We start from the raw sequence: 25,757 nt of genomic DNA, 5'->3' as shown, positions 1-25,757 counted from the left end.
TGCTATTTAAATTTGTATTTCCGTCTTTAAAAACTTGTTTAACATTAACAACTAGTAATTTTAGCGATAGAAAACTTTATAAAATAGACATTATAAAATAGACATATCTTCAAGGAAAGGACTTTTTAAAAAAACCACTATAGAGGTTGTGATTCATTGGTTACTTCTTTAAAATTTATGACAGGATCTTTAAGCTACATAGTCAAAGAATTCATTCTTCTATAAAAATAAAGTCATTTTCTGTATCTTATGTTGTAAAAAGAATCCTGAAGTATTTTTTCAGTAAGATAAAATTATACTATTATTAAATAAATAACCAGGATAGGTGTAAAATTTGGTCTTCAAAATTAACTTCATGTTAATGAATATTTTTAGAAAACAGCATTCTTGTTGAGAATATCACCTTAACGGCACATGTGTATTTTGTTTTTTAGTTATCCTAAAATAGCTGCTATGCTCCTTGAAAGTCTAGGATTGAGCATTTTTTATTTGCTATGTATTCTTTATGTGATTATTTTAAATCAGTGTATAAAAATAGTTTTCTTGATAAATGTGGCTTATCTAAATTAGTGTTAACTTCGATTTTTCTTATTGTGTTCATGTAAAGTATTTTATGACAATACTGCTGAGAACTTTAAAAAGTAGTCTCTTTGTTCTTATATTTTCTTTTCTAACTATAATTCTTAAAATTATAGATTGGTTCCTTTCAGTTATTTGTTGAAGGTTACAAGGAGGCTGAATATTGGCTTAGGAAATTTGAAGCTGACCCTTTGACTGAGAATATTAGAAAACAATTTCAGTCACAGTTTGAAAGATTAGTTATTTTGGATTACCTCATCAGAAATACAGGTACTGAAGTTCTCTCATTTGTTCACTCAAATCTTGTTAACTTTCAAATTGTATTCAACTCTTGTTTATCCAAATCAAAGACATAAAATTTTGCTGCAGTAGTCTTGAGGCCACTTTTTTTTTTTTTTTTTGGCGGTACGCGGGCCTCACACTGTTGTGGCCTCTCCCGTCGCCGAGCACAGGCTCCAGACGCGCAGGCTCAGCGGCCATGGCTCAGGGGCCCAGCCGCTCCGCGGCATGTGGGATCTTCCTGGACTGGAGCACGAACCCGTGACCCCTGCATCGGCAGGCGGACTCTCAACCACTGCGCCACCAGGGAAGCCCTGAGGCCACTTTTTCTTTACGTTCCTTAGAAAACAGAGGGGTAGTACCAACTCTCCCAGGCAGAATTAATCTCGTACTGGATATTCTGACTCAGAGCAGGCTCCTGCCCAGGTGATAGCAATCAGTTCCTATCCCTCGGGAGAGGGGAGTTTCTTGGCAACAGGACAAAGCCTGTTGGAAATTGGAAATGTTGTAACATCTTATGGAAAAACCCGAACAAACTTTTTGGCCAACATAATAGATAATCTGCGACAGTGGTTCCCTGGACTGTCAGGGTCAGTATTATATGGACATTTGTTACAAATGCAGTTCTGGGAGCCCAGCCCAGACCTGCTGAATATGAGGCCAGCAGTTTGTGTTTTTAATAAATCCTCCAGGTAATTCTCATGCACCCTGAAGCTTAAGAACCACTGGTTCAAAATCTTTGCTCATTTATATTAGTTTCTGGAGAAGCATTATGTACCTTTTTATATTTACCTTTATTAAATCATATGGTCTTAAGTTAATGTTAAAATTAGTGTAGAATCCAATGGAATATTACTCAGCCATGAAAAAGAATGAGATATTGCCATTTGCAGCAGTATGGATGGACCCAGAGAATATTATACTTAGTGAAGTAAATCATGCAGAGAAAGACAAAAATAATATTATATCACTTATATGTGGAATCCAAAAAAATAGTACAAATGAAGCTACATACGAAACAGAAACAGACTCACAGACATAGAAAACAAATTTACGGTTACCTAAGGGGAGAGGGAAGGAAGGAGGGATAAATTAGGAGTATGGGATTAACAGGTACAAACTACCACACATAAAACAGATAAGCAACAAGGATTTACTGTATAGCATAGGGAATTATATTCAATATCTTGTAATAACCCATAATGGAAAATAATGTGAAAAAAATATGTATATGTAACTGAATCAGTGCTGTACACCTCAAACTAACACAATATTGCGAATCGACTATAGTTCAATTTTTTTAAAAATTAGTGTAGAATCTAGAATACTCCTATAGAGACATTAGGTAAGAGCCTATCCAGGAATTTGCCTGGAAATGGGGGTAGATGCTTTTTTTCCCAAGGTGAAGAGAAATTATCCTTTTTAATAACCTTGGTTTAAGAGTTCTTGACAGTAATTGTACCTACCACAGAGTGGTTTTAAGAATTCAGTGAACTAATACATGTTAAGCACTTACAACAATGTCTGGCACAGAGTAAATCTCAATGAATGTTAGCTAACATTTATGCGTATTTTTAGTCTGTATGTGTTAAATTGGAGCCTTTAATATGTCCATATGCTACAGATAACAAATAAAGGTCTCAAAAAGTGATGACTAAATTTTTCCCCTTGGTATTAAACTATGATATCCATAAAAAAATGAAGTAACAGATTTTTTGTTTGTTTGTTTTGAAAGACAGGGGAAATGATAATTGGTTAATCAGATATGAAAACCAGAAACAAGAAGATGAAATTACGGTAAGGAGATTTTAATATATATATGTATATACACATACACACGCTATCAATTTCTGTAAAATATTCCTTGATGTTATTTTTCATCACATCCTCTCCTTCACCTAGATCCTTGGTTTTTATCTCCTTTTTCTGTTTTTATCCTCTTTTTTCTTTCCTTCACCTGTTTACATTGTATTTTTTATTCTATTTTCAAAACCTCTGTGCAGTTTTATTTTTTATGTTGTATTAGTATAGAAGAATGATATCAGCTTAGTACTTTTTTTTTTTTCTTTTTGCGACACGCGGGCCTCTCACTGTTGTGGCCTCTCCCATTGCGGAGCACAGGCTCCGGACGCGCAGGCTCAGCGGCCATGGCTCACGGGCCCAGCCGCTCCGCGGCATGTGGGATCTTCCCGGACCGGGGCACGAACCCGTGTCCCCCTGCATCGGCAGGCGGACTCTCAACCGCTGTGCCACCAGGGAAGCCCAGCTCAGTACTTTTTTTAGGGCTTTGGAAATTTGTTGTATAACCACCATATTTATTTTGCTTTTATGTAATAAAGAAAGGCTTCTAGTATTTTTTATATTTTACTAATTCACTTCTTTCTGAGCCTTATGACTCAGGATTAGGTAATACAGAATTACCCAATTAAAATGGAACCTATGTGCTTTACCTGTCAATTATAGCCATTGAACTTAAAAAAATATACTTCTAATGCTTATAAGAAGCTGGTTTTCATGTACATAATAGACTGTGAAGACCCTTAACACTATCAGAATGATAGATTTTAGATCCATTCCTATCAACTTTGACTACCCAAGTTCAAATTTTAGATATTTACGTGAGAGATATTTTCAGAATAATTTTACTAGTTTAAATCAGTTTATACATTTAAGAAAGTTTTAACCGATTAAAAATAAATTTCTCTAATGTTTACAGTCTGTGTATTCTCATCACTTAAAGCTGTTGCATAACTTTAAAAGTTTGTAGTTTTCCGTGTTCATCAAAGAAATTTAAAATTACATATTCATAGTACTCAGCAATAAAAAAAGAATGAGCTTGATATACGCAATAATGTGAATGAATTTCAAAATCCTGCCAAGTGAAAGAAGCTACACAAAATGGAAGATACTGTCTGATTCCTTTTATATAAAAATCTAGAATGTTCAAACTAATCCCTAGGGACAGAAAGCAGGCCATGGTTGCCTGGGGTGGGGTAGAGGGAGGGAGGGGACTGCTAAGGGACACAAGGAAACTTCTGGGTGGTTTCACATCTGTCAGTGCTTGTCAAATTGTACACTTTAATATGTAAAGTTTATTGTGTGTAAATTATACCTCATAAAGTTGTAAATAGAAAAAAATGATAGAAATAAAAATAAATGGCAGTTATAGCAGAAATGGGTTTTAAAATACACATATAAAAATATTCATATTTATAACAGTTCCTAAATATATTTTATTGGTATATCTTAAGCAATTGGATTTTACTGAAAACCTTATTCTTTTGCTCTTAAGTATTTTGTGCATTTTCATCGAGATATTTGATATAAACTGACAGGAACAAACCTGGCATATATCACTTGGACCTTCACTCTAATACTTTCAATTTAAAATTTATCTTTTTCACGTCTTGTTATTTTATCTAGGCCACTTAATAATGGCAACCCTCTATTTTTTGATAATAGGAAGTACTGTTTAACATGAAAAGTCTCTTGTCCCTGAGGTCTTCGTTTCCCTTACAGAAGAATGGAGAAGTTAGGAATGGCCTACATTCTGTAATCAAGAGTATCTTGAAGTTCCTTCTACTGGACCTTATTATATTTAGCTATGGTCATTGAGGAGTTTTATTTAGAAGCATTTTGTATTTGAACTAATTATTTCTATGAGACCGTAGGAAAGACTTGATTTTAATAAGGTAACTTTAAGTTGTTATCTTAAAAATATCAATATTTTGCAAATACCATACATTTAAGCAATGTATCTAACAATAAATTATCCCGAAGTACACTTTTTAAAGTCTTGATAATTCCAAGCCCTCTTCCCCAAAGAGGAAAAAAATGAAACTATTAATGCATGAATTTGTAATACCAAATTTAAAAAAAAATAGTGATTATGAAGTTTTTACTGATTCTTAAGACAGTCTCTTCCCTTAAAGGGTAAATTGGTACCTTCTGGCAACTTTATTTTTATAAGCTCTTCAGATAAAATGTCTTTAAACCTCAATAATTGTTATAAATTATCTTTTGGAAATATGCATATAAATTTTTTTATCAACAGACTATTTTTCTGCCCTTCAGGAAACAAAATGGACTGATGATAAAGAAACGCTTATTAAAATAGCTGCAATTGATAATGGTCTAGCATTTCCTTTTAAACATCCTGATGAGTGGAGAGCATGTGAGTATTTAGAACTTTCCATAGATTCTATAGTTACCCCTTTTCCAGAATAAGAAGGGAATGAAATTTATGGATATCACAATAGCAGAGGAAAAACTGGGTGAAATACAGTCATTCATCAGGGCTCAGTTCTAGGCACTAGGGATGCAAAGATGTGTACTACGCTCTGTGGGTCTTGCCATGTATTGTTTGCTTATTTTTGGATAACTGTCTGATTTTGATTTTTTGGCTTGTATTAGCCTTGTAAAATAAGTTTGATAGCTTTCCAGTTTTTAAATGTATGTAATATGGGAATTAATCTATTTTAATATTTTGGTAGAATTTTATTTTCATATTTGGGTAGTATTCACTTCTAAAACAATTTAGGCCTACCTCCCCGTTTTCTAGTGAGTAGTGGCTTAACTGCCTTACCAGTCTCTTCTACAGTTAATGGTCAGGTTTTCTACGTCTTCTTGAGCCAGTTTTAGACGTTGTTATTTTGCTTTAAATTATCCATGTTATCTTGAGTTGTAATTTATGCGTATAAGTGTTTTAAAGAATTCTCTTATAATTTAAGAAATCCCCTCTGTGCATATTAAATATTTAGGGGTGAAATTAAATGGAATTTGCTTTAAAATACTTAGGGGGAGGAAAAACAAGGATAGATGAAACAAATTTTATAAGAAATTTGGGAATAATTGAATTAGGTTATTCAGAATATGGGAATTCATTGTACTAGTTTTTAAAATTTTTGTGTATGTTTGAAATATATGTAATAAATTTAAAAAATAATCTCTGTATTTATGACTATGCCTCTTTTAAATTCCTACTGCTTATTGGATTTTTTTTCACTAGACTTGCCCAAGATTGTCTATTGTAAAGCATTGACCCATATATATAATATATATGATTATATATAAATATAATATACAAAAAATATATACATAATTATATAAATATATTTTATATATATATTTTTTTCGCTTTTATCAGGTAATTGACCTTCTGTTGATCAGGTTTCCAGTTTGTTTATTTGCTTTTTCTTTTTCATAATTTATGTTTTCCATTATTATTTTCTTCTGTTGTGTTCGTGCTATTTTATTTTCCTATATTTTTTTTTTCTAGGTATCATTTGGCTAAAGCACAGATTGGCTAGGTGTTGCATTGTTGTTCTGCTTTTACATATTCATACTTTCCGATTTTATTTTTGACAGGAATAATTTAGAAGTATTTTGTTTGGTTTTAAATTTCTAGGGCAGTTGATTAAAAAAACTGTCCATTGTTATTTTCAAGTTTTATTGCTTTGTGATCTGTGAATGTTAACTGTGTGAATTCTGCTCTTTGAAATTTTTTAGTAATTCTTTTGTAACTTGATATATGGCCAGTTTGAAGGACTGTATTTGAGAAGAATGCGGTTAGGCACAAAGTTCTGTGTCTGTCTACTAATGAAAGCTTGTTAGTCAAATCATATTCTTGATATATTTTTTGACCACTTGATCTGTTAATTTTTGAGAGACAAAGTTCACTGTGATTGTAATTTTGTCAGTTTCTTTTTGCATTTTTTTGCGTTTCTTGCTTTGTATTTCACGCACAAAGGCCTGGCGTTTTATCTTGCTGTTGGCTTGTTCTTTTTATTAGTGTAAAATATATCCCACTTTATCCCTCGCAGTGTTTTTGGCATTTCTTATTTCATCTGTTGTAACATTGCTGTACCTCGTTTCTTTTTATTAGTATTTACCTGTATTATTCTATACTTTTATTTTCAACTTTCATTATTTTGATATGACATATGAACAGCTCTTAGCTGAATTTTTTTTTTTACCCAATCTGAGATCCTTTCAACCAGTACACTTAACTCTGTAGTTTGTCTCAATAAACCACTGATGTGTTTGAACTTTTCCTGCCATCTTTTTTTTTTTTTTCTATTTACCATGAATTTCAATTTTTTCTTTTTTTCCTTCCTATCTTTGGTTGAACTGACTTGAGATGTCTTTGTTCTATTTTTTTTTTTCCTCTAATCGTTTGGAATCTATATGCAAATTGTATTTTAAAAGTGTCAAGTTTAAGATGCCTACAGTACACCTGGAAAATTTTACCAAACACACAGTTGGGGATTAAGGGTCTAGAACTTGAAAGATTAATTGGTATTGAGGATGTCATTTTTAAACTGTCACCTTGGTAAGTGGAAGCCGTGGTGGTATTGCTATCACCTGGGAAAATCATGGTGAACAAATGCCACCACTAGGACAATGTGAGGTACGTAGGTACTCAATAAATGTTTCATGAATATTTAGTAGATGAAGGAGAGGAAGGACTAAGTATAGAATCTGGGAATGGTGACATTGAAAATGAGAGGAAAAGCCAGCAAACAAGAGAAATGGCTTAAAAGACAGAAGGTAAAGTTTGAGAGTGTGGTATCTCCAAAACCACATAGAAGAGAATTTCAGAGGGAGATGATAGAGAACAGTGCTGCTTGCTGCAAAGACACATGAAGTAGAATGAGGGCTGAAGACGGGCTTTTGGAGAAACCCTTATGAGATGACTGGTGATCTTAGGGGAGAGTTTGAATGGTGATAGTAGAAGTTGAGGGATAGGGATTGGAAGTAGAGGCAGGCATAGAATCAGGGCTTTTCTTTTATATAATTGGTCAGGGAAAGGTCAAAGGGAAATTGGACATAGCTTCAGAGATGTAGGCCACAGGAAAGGCTTTCTTTGGAATGGACTACTTCCCACAGTGTTCAAAGAGATAGATAAAAGAGAATTCAGAAGGAATGACTCTAAAGGCAGAGTGTTTTCCTCAGGGCTTTCTACATGGTAGGAGCTGGAGGTTCACATTGGATGTACCCACTGGAGTTCTGTGGGTGATCATATTCTCATAAGCCTTACATTTTCTTGCATGAATCTGAGTATGTACCCTATCTAGACAATCTCACTACGTTACAAATCTTTCTAGTCCTGGCCACTGTGTATATTTAATGGTCTTCTTGGGAGAGAACTAGAGTTAGCCCAGAATCATGGATCTTTTATCCCTCAAAGCCAATTACCTGTTTACCTATTAATGATTTAAAATTTTGGAACATCATACACACACATATACAAATATGAGTGGTCAGTTCCTGATAATTTATGGCTGAAAAGGCAGGGAGACCTCGGCCATGGTATCTGGGGCTGTGAACAAATTATAGATACCCCTCAGTTTCCAAACACAGGAACCAGAGATTCATATATATATATATATATATATATATATATATATATATATGTTTTTTGCGGTACGCGGGCCTCTCACTGTTACGGCCTCTCCCGTTGCAGAGCACAGGCTCCGGACGCGCAGGCTCAGCGGCCATGGCTCACGGGCCCAGCCGCTCCGCAGCATATGGGATCTTCCCAGACCGGGGCACGAACCTGTGTCCCCTGCATCGGCAGGCGGACTCTCAACCACTGCACCACCAGGGAAGCCCCAGATATATTTTTTGATATAGGGCTGTTTGAGATAGATTCATTATCAAAACTCTTACTGTTTCCAATTTAAAACTCAGAAACCTAACCAGTTCAGGTAATACCTTACCGTGCTTTACCATCTGAATTAACCATCCAAACTTAGAAATCTGAATAATTTAGATGGCAAAAACTAATTGTTCTCTCTGATACCTCCTTTCTCCTTTTTTTTTTTAACATCTTTATTGGAGTATAATTGCTTTACAGTGGTGTGTTTGTTTCTGCTTTATAACAAAGTGAATCAGCTATACATATACATATATCCCTATATCTCCTCCCTCTTGTGTCTCCCTCCCACCCTCCCTATCCCACCCCTCTAGGTCTCCTGTCTTTTTTTTTAACCTAGGAACTGTAGGGGAAAAACAGGGTAAATTTAGGTCTAAATAAACCACTTCCCCTCACTGATAAGAATACTTTTTTTTTTTTTTAGATCCATTTCACTGGGCTTGGCTTCCTCAAGCAAAAGTTCCTTTTTCTGAAGAAATAAGAAATTTAGTTCTGCCACATATTTCTGACATGAACTTTGTGCAAGATTTATGTGAAGATCTTTATGAACTTTTTAAGGTAAATAAGTTTTTAGTTTTAATTATTGCAGAAAATGAAATAAATCTTAAAAGAGATTTTCTTAATAGAGTTGATTTGCAGTTTACTGCTTCTGGTATCACTGCTTGCAGTAGAACCTGACATAACAGAAAGGAATTAGCAGTTTTACTTTATAGGAGCATAAGTTTGTGAAGTTACACTATGAGTATTCTTTGAAGTGAAATTACATTATAATTTGAGAAGTTGTTTGCTTCAAAAGTTGAATTTTTACAAAATTTCTCTGAATTATAATAAATGTTTGGTGATCTGCTATGATTCGATTTTCTTTTTAAAAAAGCCTAAACCCATTGGCTGGAAAGTCATTTTAAATCCTTTCCGGAACAAGTTGGAGTATAACTACACTGTTTATACGAAATACATACGAAAATGTATTTCGTATAAACGAGGAATATGAAAATACATCAATCAAAAATAATCTTTTCATGCTATTTTTTTCTATTAGGAATGCTTTCTAATGACCTTATGTGCTGAGTTGAAGAGTTCATTGTTTTTCAATTTTTTTTTTTCAAAGATCCTGATTTTTAGAATTGTAGTAATGTTTTCTTTCCTTTTTGTGATAGACTGACAGAAGATTTGACAAAGCCACTTTTGAAAGGCAGATGTCTGTGATGAGGGGTCAGGTAGGTCACCTTTTTAAGATCTTGTTCATTAAGGAAAAACTCTCTCTTTGAAACAGTAGTCAACTTTTTTTTTCCATTGTGACCCAAAGATGCAGCTCTCAACACTGTCCTTTATTCTGAACCAAAGTAGCTCAGATGATTAGAAATGAAGTTGATTTCAATACTCTTTTTTTCTCTTTTGTCTTCTGTATTAGATTTTTTTTTACCTTGTTGTGTATTGTTTAGTTAGCCAGTTTCCTCCTACTGCTAATTCTTGTCCTCATTTTGATAACTGGTTTCCTGAGTGTTGGTATCGTCTTCCTCCTCAAATCCACTTGCTTGAATGTTTCAATACCAAGTTCTGTTTCCTGTTGATTATTTTCCTCATAAAATATGTTTGGCCTTTGCTAGGGCAGTCAGTAAATAACCATGTCACCATGGTTGAGCACGAATTAGGACATAAAAGTACTAGCTGTAACTCAGTCCTCTCACTCCTTTTCACTTCCTTTCATTAGCAATACAGGGTATCAATTACATCTGCTGGTGTGAACCTGCAGGCTGGGCTGACCTACAGGTGATGTCTGGTTCTTCTAGTCTACTAATAGTATTTAGATTCCAAAAGGAAGACTTGAAATGAAAATAAACTATAGGGTAAACATTGTCTTTTAGTGACTTACTAATTAACTTTTTCTTCCTAAAATATGCATTTCATTTAAGGTAGCTGTTTGCTGCATACCTGTGACAAAGAAGACAAGTCTAAGTTTTGCACTATTTATTATATAACATTAACAAATAGATATAGTTAAATTAGATAACTGTGTATTCATTATATATTTATTGACAGAACCAGAGCCAGAAACTGTCCTAATGATTGAGATAAAGCAGTGAGTAAAAACCAAGTTCCTACTCTGATGGAGCTCTTGCTTCTGATGAGGCTGGGGGTCAGGAAAAGGGACAAATTATTAGCATATACATCTCTCTGTGTTCTCTTGCGCTTATACAGTGCTTTGCTGGAGTCATACGTTTTAAATAGTAAGTGAAATGGCCGGAGAAGCAGGCTAGAGCCAGATTCTGAAGGGCCTTAAGTGCCGGGTATAGACTCCACATGGAAGGGATTGGAGCAGTTGTGATAACCCAAGTGCCCATAAACAGATGATTGGCTTAGAATACAGTGGAATATTACTCAGCCATAAAAAAGAATGAAATATTGCCATTTGCAGCAACATGGATAGACCTAAAGAATATTATACTTAATGAAATAAGTCAGCAAAAGACAAAACTTTGATTATCACTTATATGTGAAATCTAAAAAATAATACAAATGAATTTATATACAAAACAGGAACAGATTCACAGACATAGAAAACAAATTTATGATTACCAAAGGGGAGAGGGAGAGGGGAGAGACAAATTAGGAGTATGGGATTAACAAACTACTGTACATAAAATAGATAATCAACAAGGATGTACTGTATAGCACAGGGAATTATACCCAATATCTTGTAATAACGTTTAATGGAGTATAATCTGCAAAAAAAAAAAAAAAAGAATCCCTAAGCTATACACCTGAAACTAATGCAATATATTTTAAATCAACTATACTTCAATTTTTAAACAGGGCTGTGGTAATGACTAAGTTGTCCATTTACTAGTATGGAGAGATCTCCAGAATATGTTATAAAATGTAGTGCATAATGGTATGTATAAGCTGCTAACATATTGTATATAATAAAAAAGGAATCAGAATATTTTTTTAAAAGGGAGAGTTATGATGAGACTTACATTTCCCGAGAGGAGACCTTACCCTGGGGTTTCTCCTATGAACTCCCTCAGATTACGTGCTAAATTCTGTTTATATGTGTGTCTTGGGCATGGACTGGGCAATAGAATTTATATCCCAGCAAAAGGTGTCCATAACCCAACAAAGAATCCCTGCAGATTGGACAGTGGGGTGCACATTGACTCAGCAGATGAGTCTAGAACCAGGGAGCCTTGTGGGGAGGTGTTTTCGGTAATTCAGGTATGAATGATGGGCTTAGATGATTGATGATTGTAATTATGTTGCTGAGTGTTACCACCCTAAACTATATTTGAACTAAATTTTCAGGCATACGTAATTATGCCCTTATTTGGCATTTTTGCTTGAAACATATCTATTTGACTTAACAATATGCTCCATCTTCTGGAATTCTCTTATCCCTAAAGATGTATCTTTATTTCAGAAATGTTTGTGTGTTTTTTTTAAATAAAAGCTGTAAATAATCTTGTAAGCTTTAATTGTAGATTAAAGTTAGTATGTGAGAAATTTTAATTTTAATTTTAAAATGCTTGTCTGAACAGATATGGGGACATTCTAGTTCTGAGGTCTGTTACAAAGATATACCAGTGGCTATCTGCTGTTTTAGGTTTATTTATTCATATCCTGGAGTAAAGTATTATACAAAGGAGTAAAGTATTATACAAATGGGTGTAATAGAATATAAAAGTGACAGGATCTGGGAAAGAAAAAATAAAATAGAACATTATGTTTTAATTTTATTTTGTTTTGATTTTTTATTTTAATTTGGTTTTGACCTTTCTGATAGCCAAAAAGAGTAAGGTACTCTGACCATGTACATGATTGTGTAGCTCTCTGATTTTAACCCTTCTTTAAAAAAAGCTAGTCTGAAAAAAATCAGGTATTATTTTATATTCTAAAGTAAAGCAGTGCTTTGAAACCAAGGCTTAACAAACAAAAACTAATACCTGTGTTTCAAGCAACAGAATTCATTATTCAGCCAGTCCCTTAATTGAGTCAAAATACTGTGTTATTGAAACCGAAAGTGGGATCCGGGCTGCTCGCTGCTCAAAAACCAATAAAGAGGCAAGGTTGGTGGAAAGGAAAGTTTGCTTTATTTTAGATGCCGGCAACTGGTGGGGGAGGGCAGACGCCTGTCCAATGACCAACTCCCCTCCCCCCCTCCTACAACCAGTGGGCAAGAGCTTTTATAGATGGAGGGAGGGGGCTACATGCAGAAACAGCACAGTTAGCTCTGACAGTCATCTTGAAATTGGTCATGCGGTGGTCTGACCAGCATCATCTTGGTTGTTGTAAGTACAGTTAATCTTCAGTTCCAGGGTCCGTTTGTTCCCATTTCCTTGAGGCCAATTCTTGGAATTGTGTCAGCTTAGGTCATGGCTACAGTCTGGTCATCATGTAGTTAACTTCTTCCACTTGATGGGGGTTTCAGTATCTATAAGACAGCTCACAGGATATGGCCCAGATTATTATCTATAGCCCTTGAGGAGGAACTAAGGTCTTTGACTGTGCTTAGTGACTAACCTGTTATTATTTGGTCTCCTTTGGCTGTTTTCCTTTGTTTCCGTATTTTCTCATTTCTCTGATTAAACTTATTCTCTGGCTAAGGTTTTTCCACAGCCAAAAGGCAGGCAGAGGACATAGGGTCCTGCTCCGTTTCATTATTTCAGTCATTTATAATTATCCCTTGAATCCCTCTCCCTTCTAATTTTGCCAATTAACATCATGATTTGTGCTTCGTACAACCTAGTCTTCTGTCCTAGTTTATAGTAAGTTTTTAGTTTTGCACACATAATCAGTGACAATTCTCATTCTACATATAAAGATGTGGACTGGAATTAGGAGCTAGTATGAAGGCATTTCTTTTAAAATTTGACTAGAAATGTTTATTCAGTTAAAATTTTTGAATTTTACTTTAACTAGCAGTAGGGTCATGATCAAGCTTGAATCATGATCAAGCTCAATAAGAGCGTCATTTTATGTTCTTTCTACCTGTGCCTGTTTGGAGCACTGGACCTCAGAAATACTTATTTATTTGAAATACATTTTATACACGACCTGAAAAAAGTGACAGAAATGATTAATAAAACAGTTTCATTAATACAGAGTGAAATTCTATTCAGTGATATATAAACCAGAAGCTCATTTGCAGATTCAGTAAAAATTGATGTTAAAGAAAATGAAAGTGACGCTTTCGTACCTCCTGAGTACTTGACTCTTTACTAGATATTTTTATGTTTGTTATTATTTTTCCTCATAACAGCTCTACATAGTTGCCTGCATTTTGTAACTTGGCTCAAAGGGGTTAACACGTTGCATCTGTTTAATAAGGGAGTCTAAAGTCTGGCGAATCTGCAACATTTCGGCATTGCCTCTGCCTGGGGTCCTTATCATCTCTTCTCTGGATTTAATGATCTTCTAAGTGGTGTCCTTACCTCTTTTCCCATCCTTCTTCCACATTAGACCAGAACAATCTTTCTCAAAGCAGATATGATCATCTCTTTTGTGATTTAAAACTCCCCTGATTTGTCAGTCCGTACAGGCTTAAGCCCTGACTTTGAGCAACTTCTCCAACACCTTTGCAGTCTGCCTCCAGCAACATAGCTACCTTTATCTCTTGTCACTGTCAGCTTCCCCTAAGCCTAGCCGCTCAGAACTGTTCTTCAGTCCCAGTTCACATCTCCCAGTGGTGCCCTTTGCGTGCTGTCGTCTCTCCTGGGATGCCTTTTCCTCTCCTTCTGGAGAACAGTTTTTCCTTCAAGCTCCAGCTCTGTCTTCCTAGGCTCCTCCTGCCGCTCAAGGAGTTCTGGTTTCCCTAGCACTCCATGGGAGTATTGGGGTCACATTTCACTCAGAAATTGGATGTTAAGACAGCATGTTGGGGGAGTTTCCTGGTGGCCTAGTGGTTAGGATTCCGGGCTTTCACTGCTGCAGCGCAGGTTCAATCCTTAGTCAGGAAACAGATCCCACAAGCCGTACGGTGCAGGCCCAAAAAAAAAAGGACAGCAAATTGGGCATAGTACAGTTGAAAAATAGCTTAAAACCAACCAGGAAGTAGAATATACATAGTTTTATGTAGATAGTACAGTAATTCTCATGCCCACTAAAATTTGAGGACCAGTGAACTAGTCCAAAGGAAAGCAAAGTCTATATGCAGAAGTCTGTGAGTTCACACCATCTGCCCTTGACCTATCACACCCCTACCATGGTATCAAATGTGGCATAGATGGAGCATTCTAAAGTGTTTTTCCTGGGCTTCGCTGGTGGCGCAGTGGTTGAGAGTCCGCCTGCCGATGCAGGGGACACGGGTTTGTGCCCTGGTCTGGGAGGATCCCACGTGCCGCGGAGCGGCTGGGCCCGTGAGCCACGGCCGCTGGGCCTGCGCATCCGGAGGCTGTGCACCGCAGCGGGAGAGGCCACAACAGTGAGACGCCCGTGTACCGCAAAATAAATAAATAAAGTGTTTTTCCTTGCCTGCAATGTTTAGTCTATTTCTAAAAATAATCTTCTCTGATGTAAAGATATAGTAATAGATGTGTTTATTCTTTGGGAAATGAAAAAATGAGTGGTATGTAAAGGAGGGGATCAGATTGTAAAGTCAGGGCATAGATCCACTGTTGCTGAAGTGTTTGTCACACTACATTCCAGTTATTTGTTTGTGTGGCTGTTTGTTTCTACAATGTGTGCACTTTAAGGGCTCAGATGGGTTTTTTCCCTCGTATTTAGTCTTCTCCCCAACACAGCGCGTGCTCTGTAAATATTTCTTTAGCAAATAAATGCAAGATCATCAAGTGTCTTCTCAACTCCCAAAGAAATACTAATATTTTGGATAGTTTTAAGACTGAATAATTTTTGCTATTATATATTTGAAATTTTTTAGTCTTGTAGAATGACTTTCATTTTCTTTGTACCATTCCGCTTCTAGATTCTCTACAACAATCATGTATTGTTTTTAGAGTCAGGAAAATATTAGATGTTACTTAAATTAGTGTGTTTAGATTAACATGTTTAGAATAGGATTTTTAAAATCAAAAGAGGAAACTAACTGAATATTTCATTCCTTAGCCATGCTGGTACCCACATTTATTTTCATGGTAAGGGCAATGCTTATAAACATAAATTTTGTAAATTCTTTTTGTCTTTTTATCCAAACATAACTAGCCTAGAAGATTTTAAGGGAAGAGCTTAAAAGGAATCCTAAACCATAAATACAATGAGTAGCTACTATTACTAGTAAAGGTTTATTTCTCTGATGTATTAAATACTTCAGATCTTCCAGGATCTAAACCATCTAGTTTATACTGTTCAAGTATTATGACATTTATTTATTAGTATGGCTTTATGTTGAAACCTTTATGCTTATCTCACTATTAAACAGTCTTTACAACAACTAGTAAAATGCACACCATCTGTATATTAAATATTTTCAAATACCTGAAGGAGACATCCTTATTTCTAACGTACACAACAAAGGGAATTTTTTTTTTTTCTGTACGCGGGCCTCTCACTGTTGTGGCCTCTCCCGTTGCGGAGCACAGGCTCCGGATGCACAGGCTCCGGATGCACAGGCTCAACGGCCATGGCTCACGGGCCCAGCCGCTCCGTGGCATGTGGGATCCTCCCGGACCGGGGCACGAACCCGTGTCCTCTGCATTGGCATGCGGACTCTCAACCACTGCGCCACCAGGGAGGCCCCCAAAGGGAATTTTTTACCTGATATACAGGGAAAAAAAGAAAATTAATTATTAAATTTTTATTTGAACAGAGTAGAATAGGCTGTAAGCTATGCATTGTTTCATAACCTTATTTATATGCTCAAGTAGCAATTCCAAGAGTATGTTTAAACATGGAATGTAATATAGTTCACGTTTCCTAGTTTTACTTTTCCTATTTAAGAATAGACTCTTAGAGTCCGCCTGCCGATGCAGGGGACACGGGTTCGTGCCCCGGTCCGGGAAGATCCCACATGCCGCGGAGCGGCTGGACCCGTGAGCCACGGCCACTTGAGCCTGCACGTCCGGAGCCTGTGCTCCACAATGGAGGAGGCCACAGCAGTGAGAGGCCCGCGTACCGCAAAAAAAAAAAAAAAAAAAGAATAGACTCTTAAATAAAACTTTACTTTAAATGCTACCTTCCCCAGTTCGCTAATTCACTTGCCCTGCGTCATGCTTCCCCATAGCACTTTTTCCTTCTAATACTTGGTGTAATTGACTTGTTTGAGATGTTTATTGACTCCTCCCCTGCTGAAATGTGAGCTCTGTGAAGGCAGAGATTTTGTTTGTTTTCTTACTGTTGCATCCCCAGCACTTAGAACAGAGCCTAGCACAGAATAAGCATGCAGTAAATTTATTTGTTGAATGAGTGGGTAAGGCAAGTATTTAGTAAAAACCAGACTATTTAGAGCAGTATTTTTTTAGGTCCAGTGTCAACTGGGGTATGTATGTGGAACCATTCACTTCATTCAGTCTCTGACTCCATTGCTCCTGGACATAGATGCATTCTAGAATATTTCAAAGTTACCAATTGGCAAAAATTATTTAATTTTAATCCTGTGCATTTGTCTGTGTATATGTATGTGTGTGTATAAGCATCCATACATCCACATATATATATTGATAGCAGTTACTCATCACAGTCTCTGCTGGGCATAAATGGATGAAATAAAAATTGTAGTTATGAATAGATGGTTAAAATAATGTCAATGAACGGAAGGTTTTTATCTTTTTTGAACTGATGAAAACCTCTCTTCTTTCCACAGATCTTAAATCTTACTCAGGCATTGAGAGACAGGAGGAGTCCTGTCCAGCTAGTACAGATGCCTTGTGTGATTGTGGAGCGCAGTCAAGGTGGAGGTCAGGGTCGGATCGTCCACCTCAGCAATTCATTCACCCAGACTGTCCACTGCAGGAAGCCTTTTTTTTCCTCCTGGTAGCAGATGTGAGAGAAAGAAACCGTTTGGCATTATTGTGTTGTTACAACATTACCGCCCTGTAAACCTGCTGGTAAGAGCTCCAGTTGCCAAAACCTCAAATAATATAAGTTTCTAAAAGGTTTTCTTTGAATGTAATTGAAGTTTACAGTTTTCTGTCCAAATACTAAATTTCTATTTCAGGGAAGAAGTGATATATCTCCTATGTCGTATTTTTGTAGAAAAATTGTATTTTATGTTGTTGATGTTAGTTTCAGAGGTCATTTCATAGTTTACACATTCTGGAATGACTATAATTACTCTAGAATTCCAAACAGAAAAATAAGGTGTTTGTTGACTTTGAATACAATAACTTTTTATATACTTTTTTAATATTGAGAAGAATGGTCATGTTAACTCTTCTTACATTATAAAAGGCCTTTGAGGATGAAACTGCTCTTATGAGCTTTAATAGAGTAGTTAATAGAAAATAGTTAAGAATAAAACAATGTTGCCTTAATTTAAAAAGCTGCTACTTTAGAACTTGAATAAATGCTCCTAAAGTGACCATTATTAGGGACCAGAAAATTATATTTCAAGTTACCAATGACCATTTTCTTTTTTGTACTTCAGAATATTTTGGGTCAATTATTTTGTTATAGTGAGGGAAAAAAAATCTAACGCTATCTCCCCCTTTAAAAAAATGGAAACACTCAACTGAGACTTGAGGGGAATAATATGAAATTAAGATAGATCCCCAGTATTTTGAAATTCCAGAATAGCATTAAAAATTCCCATCTGTTTCTTGCATGGGATCAATACTTAATCATTTAGTACCTCAGAGTACTGATCTCATTCAATTTAGTACTTCAATTAGTATTAAACTTCACTGAAAGGTAAACCATAACTCAAACCGTATATTGGGTTGCATTTTCAGGTCCTAGGACATAACCTCTTAAAAATAATAGTAGTGTTGTAGGGTACTTGAAATTACTGATGTTATTATAATTACAGTCAACTTTAGAATACTAGTCCCAGTTAAAGGGGACCGTAACAGAGATAACCATTAAGTCATTTTTATTTGATTTTGAATATCAGTATTTCTGACATCCTGGGAATTTGTAGTACTTTTAACTTACCAAGTGATTGAAATTGAGATGAGCCCGATATGAAGATTTGATCCCAAAGAAGCAGGAGCTTCATTCTCTTCTTAGGCTCCAAACAAATAACATCACCACTCAGACTAAACTGGGCAGTTTGTGGTCTTGGCCTTTTGTCGTTAAGCTTTCTGTCCTGTAATTTTTCAAATTATTTTTATATAAAAAGTATTTCCTGAAGATTGAATTAGGATGGAAGTCAGATCTGCCGTTCTCCCTTTCTTCACACCTTTCTCTTGGTCTTCGTGGATGTGATGAGTGAGGATTACTGCTGTCCTAGTGGAAGTCCATTGGAAACCTGTGTTCTCCTACCTCCCCTGACCCTCCATGATCTCAATGTTGAGATAATGGAAAATTGACTGGAAATTCAAAGCTCAAGCTAATATCTTTAGATAAATACCAGTCATTAAAATGTGCCTTTTGAAGATGTGTTCTTAATGAAATAAGTTGTTATGATGTGGTTACTGCTTTCATAAAACAGGGTTTTCAGTATTTTGAGAATTTCTGTATTAATTTAAAAGATGAAAACTTAGTAAGTTGCTACTGTTTTGTACCCTAAAATTAAAATAGTGTGGAAATATTTTTAAATGGTCTGACCAGGCCAGAAAAATAGAGTTGAAATATTTAAGATATGCTTAGAAGTCAGAGTACATTGGTTTTATTTTATAAATTTTCATGAACTTCATTTTTATTTAAATATTGTGTTAATATTTTCAGTGAGTATATTTATAGTGTCAAACATGGTAGACGAAAGGTAATAAAAAATCACTGTCTTAAGACTAGATTTCTCCTGAAGTATGTATATTGAATATTTAGAATGTTTGTAAATACATTTATGTTTATAAATGATGACAAACCACCATTTTCTTACTGCATATATTAGTAGTACAGTTTAATACTTCATCATTCCAAAAGATATATTTAACTGGAATCTTTATAATTAGAGACATTTTCATTTTTATTTGAATATAAGCTGCCTTACTCTCCCCCAAATTTGTCAGCAGTTAGTTGAAGACTATGGAAACATGTTTTTTGCAATCTTGAAAACGATTTGATTCACAAATTTTTTTTTAATTAAAGTTTTGTACTAATGGAATTAAAACCTTATTAAAAACAGTGGTGACCAGTCCTTTGATCAGATTACATCTTAAATCCTTTTACAGATATATGAAGAGACAGGCAGCATCTTATGTTTTATAGTCTGCCTTCTTTCCCAAAGTTGCTTGGGCAGCTGTACAGATAGTGGCAGAGATCTTCAGTGTGGCTCTGTTTCCAGGCCTCTCTTATGGTGAGTTTGGAGCCATGTAACCGAGTTCTGGCCAGTAAGATGTGGGGATGAGGGATATATGTGGCTTCCAGACCTGGCAGTAAAACTCACTGCGGCACAACCAGTGATCACCGTTGACCACTCTCTTGTCTTCCCATTTGGCTGTAAACAAAGAATTTGCAAAGTGGAAGCAGCCAGGGCATGTGAGTCACTGCTTGGAAACCTACCAGGAGAGCGTGCTGACTGCATTGGACTGTGACATGAGCAAGAAATAGTGCTTGTGTTTAGTCACTAAAATTTTGCATTTATATGTTAAAACTTACCATAGTCTGTCCTATCCTGGGCATTAACGGTGTAAATAGAAAAAAAAATCATTTTAAAATAAAAAACCAATTATAGAAGGCTGAATGGCAGCAGCAGTGAGTATTTAATCTCAAATCCCCATAGAACAACTAGGATAGCAAAAGGAAAATCACAGTGACACCATCTTCACTAAAATTAGATGATAGAATATCCCTATGGATCCCAGAAATGAGCAGTTTGGGCTACATCCATCAATAGCAAAAGGATCACATGGGAACAACAGCTTTGGAGGAGTGAACGGAGGGAAAGTGAGGGGGGCCTGTGATGGTACAAAGAGCCCAGAATCTGCTGACATGTCATCAGCCCCAAAAGGAGGCGCCCCCAGTCATCGTGGCAGTCTCAACTGGTGCATCCAAAACAACAATCAAAATTGGGAGAGGGCTGTCCAGCATTCAGCCGGAAGCTGTAAAGGGAGCCTGCAGGAAGGTATGAGGGTGCCAGGGCAACCTGGTCTTCAGGGTTCCCGGAAGTAGCTGGTGAGAGCACATAGACCTGCCCTGAGAGAAGCTACTGGATATAGGATAGACATTGATGAGGGAAGGACCCTGGGGATAAAGGAGACAAGGTTCTGATACAGATAGAAGAGGGGACCAGATGAGACAATTCAGAAAGTACTAAGAAGGTTCATAAAAAACCATGTCATCTGGGAATTCCCTGGCGGTCCAGTGGTTAGGACTCAGCACCTGCACTGCTGGGCCCAGGTTCCATCCCTGGTCCAGGAACTAAGATACTGCAGGCCAAGCGGCACGGTCGAATAAATAAGTAAGACTAAAATATCAGCTATTACAAAAAGAATAATAAAAATAAAAGTTATCTTAAAAAAAAATGTTATCTAATACTCTGTAATAACTACAGAAGAGAGAACCCTAGAACTACAAAACCAGGAAACTCCAGGCCTACCTCACCACCTACCCAGGAATCTTCTGAAAATATAGGAGGAAAGTATGAAAAAGTCCATCTCACTTAAACATGACCACATCATACAATATGCTTTAAGAAAACAGGATAACAGCATGTATCACATACCCACAGGAAATGAAGATATCCTAGAAACTTTTACAAAGCAGAAGAAAACAGTAATATTTGTTAAAATGCTGAAGAAATTCAAGAAATGATAGAACCTGAGAAAGAACAATATAACATCAAAATCAGGAAAGCTCAAAAATTAGATGGACAAGCAACAGGAGGAAATAAAATGAGAGCTGACAGAGCTCAGAGGAAATATTGGAGTTAACAGTATGTTTCAGAAATAAACTAGAAGGCACCCAAGGGCAAATAGACAACATCCACAGGAACTCTACAGCAAACATCATACTTAGTGCTGGAAAATCTAAAGCTTTCTATATTTGTTTTCTGTTGCTGCTGTAATAAATTACCACAAACGTTAGTGTTTTAAACAACACAAATTCATTATCTGACAGTTCTGCAGGTTAGAAGCCTGATACAGGTGTCACTGGACTAAAATCAGGGTGTCAGCAGGGCTGTGTTTCTTTCTGGAGGCTCTAGGGGGGAATCTGTTCCCTTGTCCTTTCTAGTATCGAGGAGCCTCACACATCCCTTGGCTTGTAGCCCTCTCCCTCCATCTCCAAAGCCAGCAACAGCGGGCTGAATACTTTTCTCATCACATCATTCTGACATTGACCCTTCTGCCTCCTTCTTGCACTTTTAAGGACACTTGTTATTACACTGGGCCCACCTGGGTAATCTAGAATAATCTCCCTATGTTAAGGCCTGCTTATATGTAACCTTAATTCCATCTTCAACTTTAATTCCCCTTTGCCATTTAATATATTCAAAAATTCTGGAGATTAGGACATGGACATCTTTGGGGGCCAGTATTCTGCCTCTGCACTTTCTCTCTGAGATCAGTAATGTGACAAGGGGGCCTGCTTTCACAATTCATATTCAGTATCGTACTGGAGAGCATAACCAGTGCAGTAAAGGCAGGGAAGAGGTGAAAGGAATGAGGTTCAGAAAGAAAGAAAGAAAATTGTCATTATTTATAGATGACATAATTATGCATGTAGAAAATTAACAAGAATCTACCAATAGCTATTAGAATTGATAAGTGAATTTTGCAAGGTTTATATACCAGCAACATTAGTTAGAAAAAGAAAATTTTAAAAGATACCATTTATAGCAGCAGCGAAACACATCAGATTTCTAGGGATAAGTCCAACCAAAGATGTGTAAGCTCTCTATACCAACTATAAAAAGAGTATTGAGAATAATTCAAGATTTAAATAAATGGAGGGCATTACCATGCTTATGTATCAATAATGTTAGGATGTTGATGCTCCCAAGTTTGTCTATAGTTTCAACACGATCAAATCCCATCAGGATTTTTTAAAAAATTGACAAGAGGGTCCATCTGCCGATGCAGGGGACACGGGTTCGTGCCCCGGTCTGGAAAGATCCCACATGCCACGGAGTGGCTGGGCCTGTGAGCCATGGCCGCTGAGCCTGTGCGTCCGGAGCCTGTGGCCCGCAACGGGAGAAGCCACAACAGTGAGAGGCCCGCGTACTGCAAAAAAAAAAAAAAAAAATTGACAAGCTAATTCTAAAATGTATATGGAAATGTTCTGGCCAACCTATGAGACAAGAGCAAAAGTTGGAGGACTTATACGCTACCTGGTCTCAGAACTTATAAAGCTACAGCAATCAAAACAGTGGTAATTGGGGTAAAGATAGACATAAGATCAAGGACACAGAAAAGAGAATCCAGAAATAAACCCTACATACATGGTAAACTGATTTTCAACAAAGGTGCCAAGGCATTTCAATAGAAAGGGAAGTCTTTTCAACAAGTGATACTGTAATACACACACACACACACAGAGTGAACTTTTACTTTCACCCCATACAGAGACCTAAGTATGAGAGCTAAAACTTATAGAAGAAAACAGGAGAAAATCTTAGTGACCTTGTTTTTACAGAGATTTCTTAGAGCACAAATGGCACAAACCATTAAAGGAAAAAATTGATAAATTGGTCTTCATCAAAACTAAAAACTTTTGCTCTTCAAAAGACACTTCAGAAAATAAAATTTCTAGTCACAAACTGGGAGAAAATATTTGACAAATATATCTGATAAAGAATTCCAGAATATATAAAGAGATTGCACAACTCAAGAATAAGAAGTAAAATAACCCATTTAAGAAATGAACATAGGAGCAGGACAGGAATAAAGATGCAGACGTAGAGAATGGACTTGAAGACATGGGGAGGGGAAAAGGTAAGCTTGGACGAAGTGAGAGAGAGAGAGAGAGAGAGAGAGAGACATGGACATATATACACTAACAAATGTAAAATAGATAGCTCGTGGGAAGCAGCCGCATAGCACAGGGAGGTCAGCTCAGTGCTTTGTGTCCACCTAGAGGGGTGGGATAGGGAGGGTGGGAGGGAGACACAAAAGGGAGGAGATATGGGGATGTATGTATAGCCGATTCACTTTGTTATAAAGCAGCAACTAACACAACACTCTAATTATACTCCAATAAAGATGTTAAAAAAAAAAAGAAATGAACAAAATATTTTACGGACACTTCACAAAATAAGATAAATGAATGGCCAATAAGCACATCAAAGGATGCTCAACATTACCACTAGGGAAATGCAAATAAAACCCACAATGAGTAGAGTTAAACTTACACCTATCGCACACCCAGCCATTCCTTTTTCTTTTACCCACCCAAGAGAAATGAAAGCAAACGGCTACATAGAAATATTCACAGCAACCTTTTTTGTAATACCCTAAATTGGGCACAACCCAAGTTCACCAACAAGTGCATGGATAAGCAAAAAATACATCCATACAATGAAAAGGAAAAGACTATGTGCTAGGCTTCCCTGGTGGTGCAAGTGGTTGAGAGTCCACCTGCCGATGCAGAGGATACGGGTTCGTGCCCCGGTCTGGGAAGATCCCACATGCCGCGGAGCGGCTGGGCTCGTGAGCCATGGCCGCTGAGCCTGTGCGTCCGGAGCCTGTGCTCCGCAACGGGAGAGGCCACAACAGTGAGAGGCCCGCGTACTGCAAAAAAAAAAAAAAAAAAGTCTGTGTGCTGATAAACCCAACAACATGGATGAATCTCAAAACGATTATGCTGACTGAAAGAAGCCAAACACAAAGAGAATGTACCATGTGGCTCCTTTTATATAAAATTTTCTAAAATAAAAACTAATCCATTGTTAAAACAGTCCAGTGATTGCTTGGGGACTGAGGTGGATTATTGGGGGGGGGGGTGGTTAACTAGGGTGGCATTGTAAACACTGCTTTGCATGGGGGTCTGAGGAAATTTCAAGGGATGATGGAAATACTTTGTGTTTTGAGTGTGGTTCTGATTGCACAGGTGAGTACATTTATCAAAGATCATCAAATTGCACAGCTCATTGTATGTAAAGTATTCTTCATGAAACAATAAGCAATGAATTACCACTTCAAACCTAGCAGATTCGGGCAAAAGTAAAAGCCTGACAGTTGGTAGAATCATTTTGGAGAGCAGTCTCTAGTAAAATTGAAGATGCAAGTACCTGGTAGTGTGTGCATTCAAGGAAACACATACAAGATTGGCCAATGCTATAGTGTTTATAGTACTGAAAAATTGAAAACAACCTGAATATTAGCAGGAAATGGATAAATTGTGGTATACCCATACAATAGAAGACCACAGAGCACTAAAAATCAACTGTAGCCACATGTATTGAAATGTACACATAAACTTGAAAACGATATTGAAGGAAAACAACACTAAGTTGCAAAAGTATTTACACATTTATGTAAATACAAAACAGTACTACGGTACTTTTTTATAGTTGCTTTTTGACATATGCATACATGTAAGTATATTAAAAAGTGGACAGGAATGTCCTTCTCCAGCTTCAGAATAGGAGGTAAGGAGGTTATAGAAGCAGATTTAAAGGTTACCAAGTACACTTTAAGTATAAAATTTTATCTCTTTAAAAAGTATCTGAAGCACATATGACCAGATGGCCACATTTGTTAAAATCTGGGTGGTAGGTGAGTTGTTATATGTTATTCTCTGTTATTTTCCGTATGCTTCAATTATTTCATTTTTTAAAATAAGCTTTTATACGGGAGCACATTTATGTGAATACTTTGTCACCTTTCTTAATTTGCTATGGCTGTCACGAAAAAATATCACAGAGTGGCTTTAAACAATGGAAATACATTTTGTCACAGTTCTGAAGGCTGGGAGTCCAAGATCAAGATGCCAGCAGGGTTTTCTGGTGAGGACTTTTTCCTGGCTTACAAATCGCTGCCTTATTGTGTCCTCACATGGCCTTTTCTTATTGCACTCACATCCTGAGGACACGGTTCTATTGAATTAGGGCCCACCTCATTTAACTGTAATTACCTCTTTAAAGGCTGTATCTCCAAATATAGTCACATGGGGGCTAGAGCTTCAGCATATGAATTGGGGGGAGGGGACACAATGCAGTCCATAGCACTACCCAAACTAAAAAACTATTAGGCACCTCCATCTGCATTAGGCTCTCTGATTGCGGCCAGGCTCAGCCTCAACCTTGGCCACT

At 36.7% G+C, this 25,757-nt stretch overlaps 1 protein-coding gene across 4 annotated transcripts in view; it reads left to right on the top strand.

Annotated features, from left to right (window-relative positions):
- The window catches only part of PI4K2B (phosphatidylinositol 4-kinase type 2 beta), a 33,337-nt gene extending 13,069 nt beyond the window's left edge, over positions 1-20,268 (top strand). For 2 of the 4 annotated variants that reach the window (XM_060012735.1, XM_060012736.1), the window contains 6 exons: positions 696-849; positions 2,594-2,655; positions 4,933-5,032; positions 8,940-9,073; positions 9,673-9,732; positions 17,268-20,268. In XM_060012735.1, coding sequence (XP_059868718.1) covers positions 696-849; positions 2,594-2,655; positions 4,933-5,032; positions 8,940-9,073; positions 9,673-9,732; positions 17,268-17,441 — 684 coding nt within the window. In that variant the 3' untranslated portion in view covers positions 17,442-20,268. The remainder of the gene's footprint in view (positions 1-695; positions 850-2,593; positions 2,656-4,932; positions 5,033-8,939; positions 9,074-9,672; positions 9,733-17,267) is intronic. The other 2 variants (XR_009519577.1, XR_009519576.1) reach the window with 2 other exon arrangements.
- The last annotated feature ends 5,489 nt before the right edge of the window (positions 20,269-25,757 follow it).

The sequence above is a fragment of the Delphinus delphis genome, chromosome 5 (assembly GCF_949987515.2).
Source record: "Delphinus delphis chromosome 5, mDelDel1.2, whole genome shotgun sequence".
NCBI classification, from domain to species: Eukaryota; Metazoa; Chordata; class Mammalia; order Artiodactyla; family Delphinidae; genus Delphinus; species Delphinus delphis.
The sequence above is the reverse complement of the archived record's forward strand: the minus strand, read 5'-3'. Positions and strand labels throughout refer to the sequence as shown.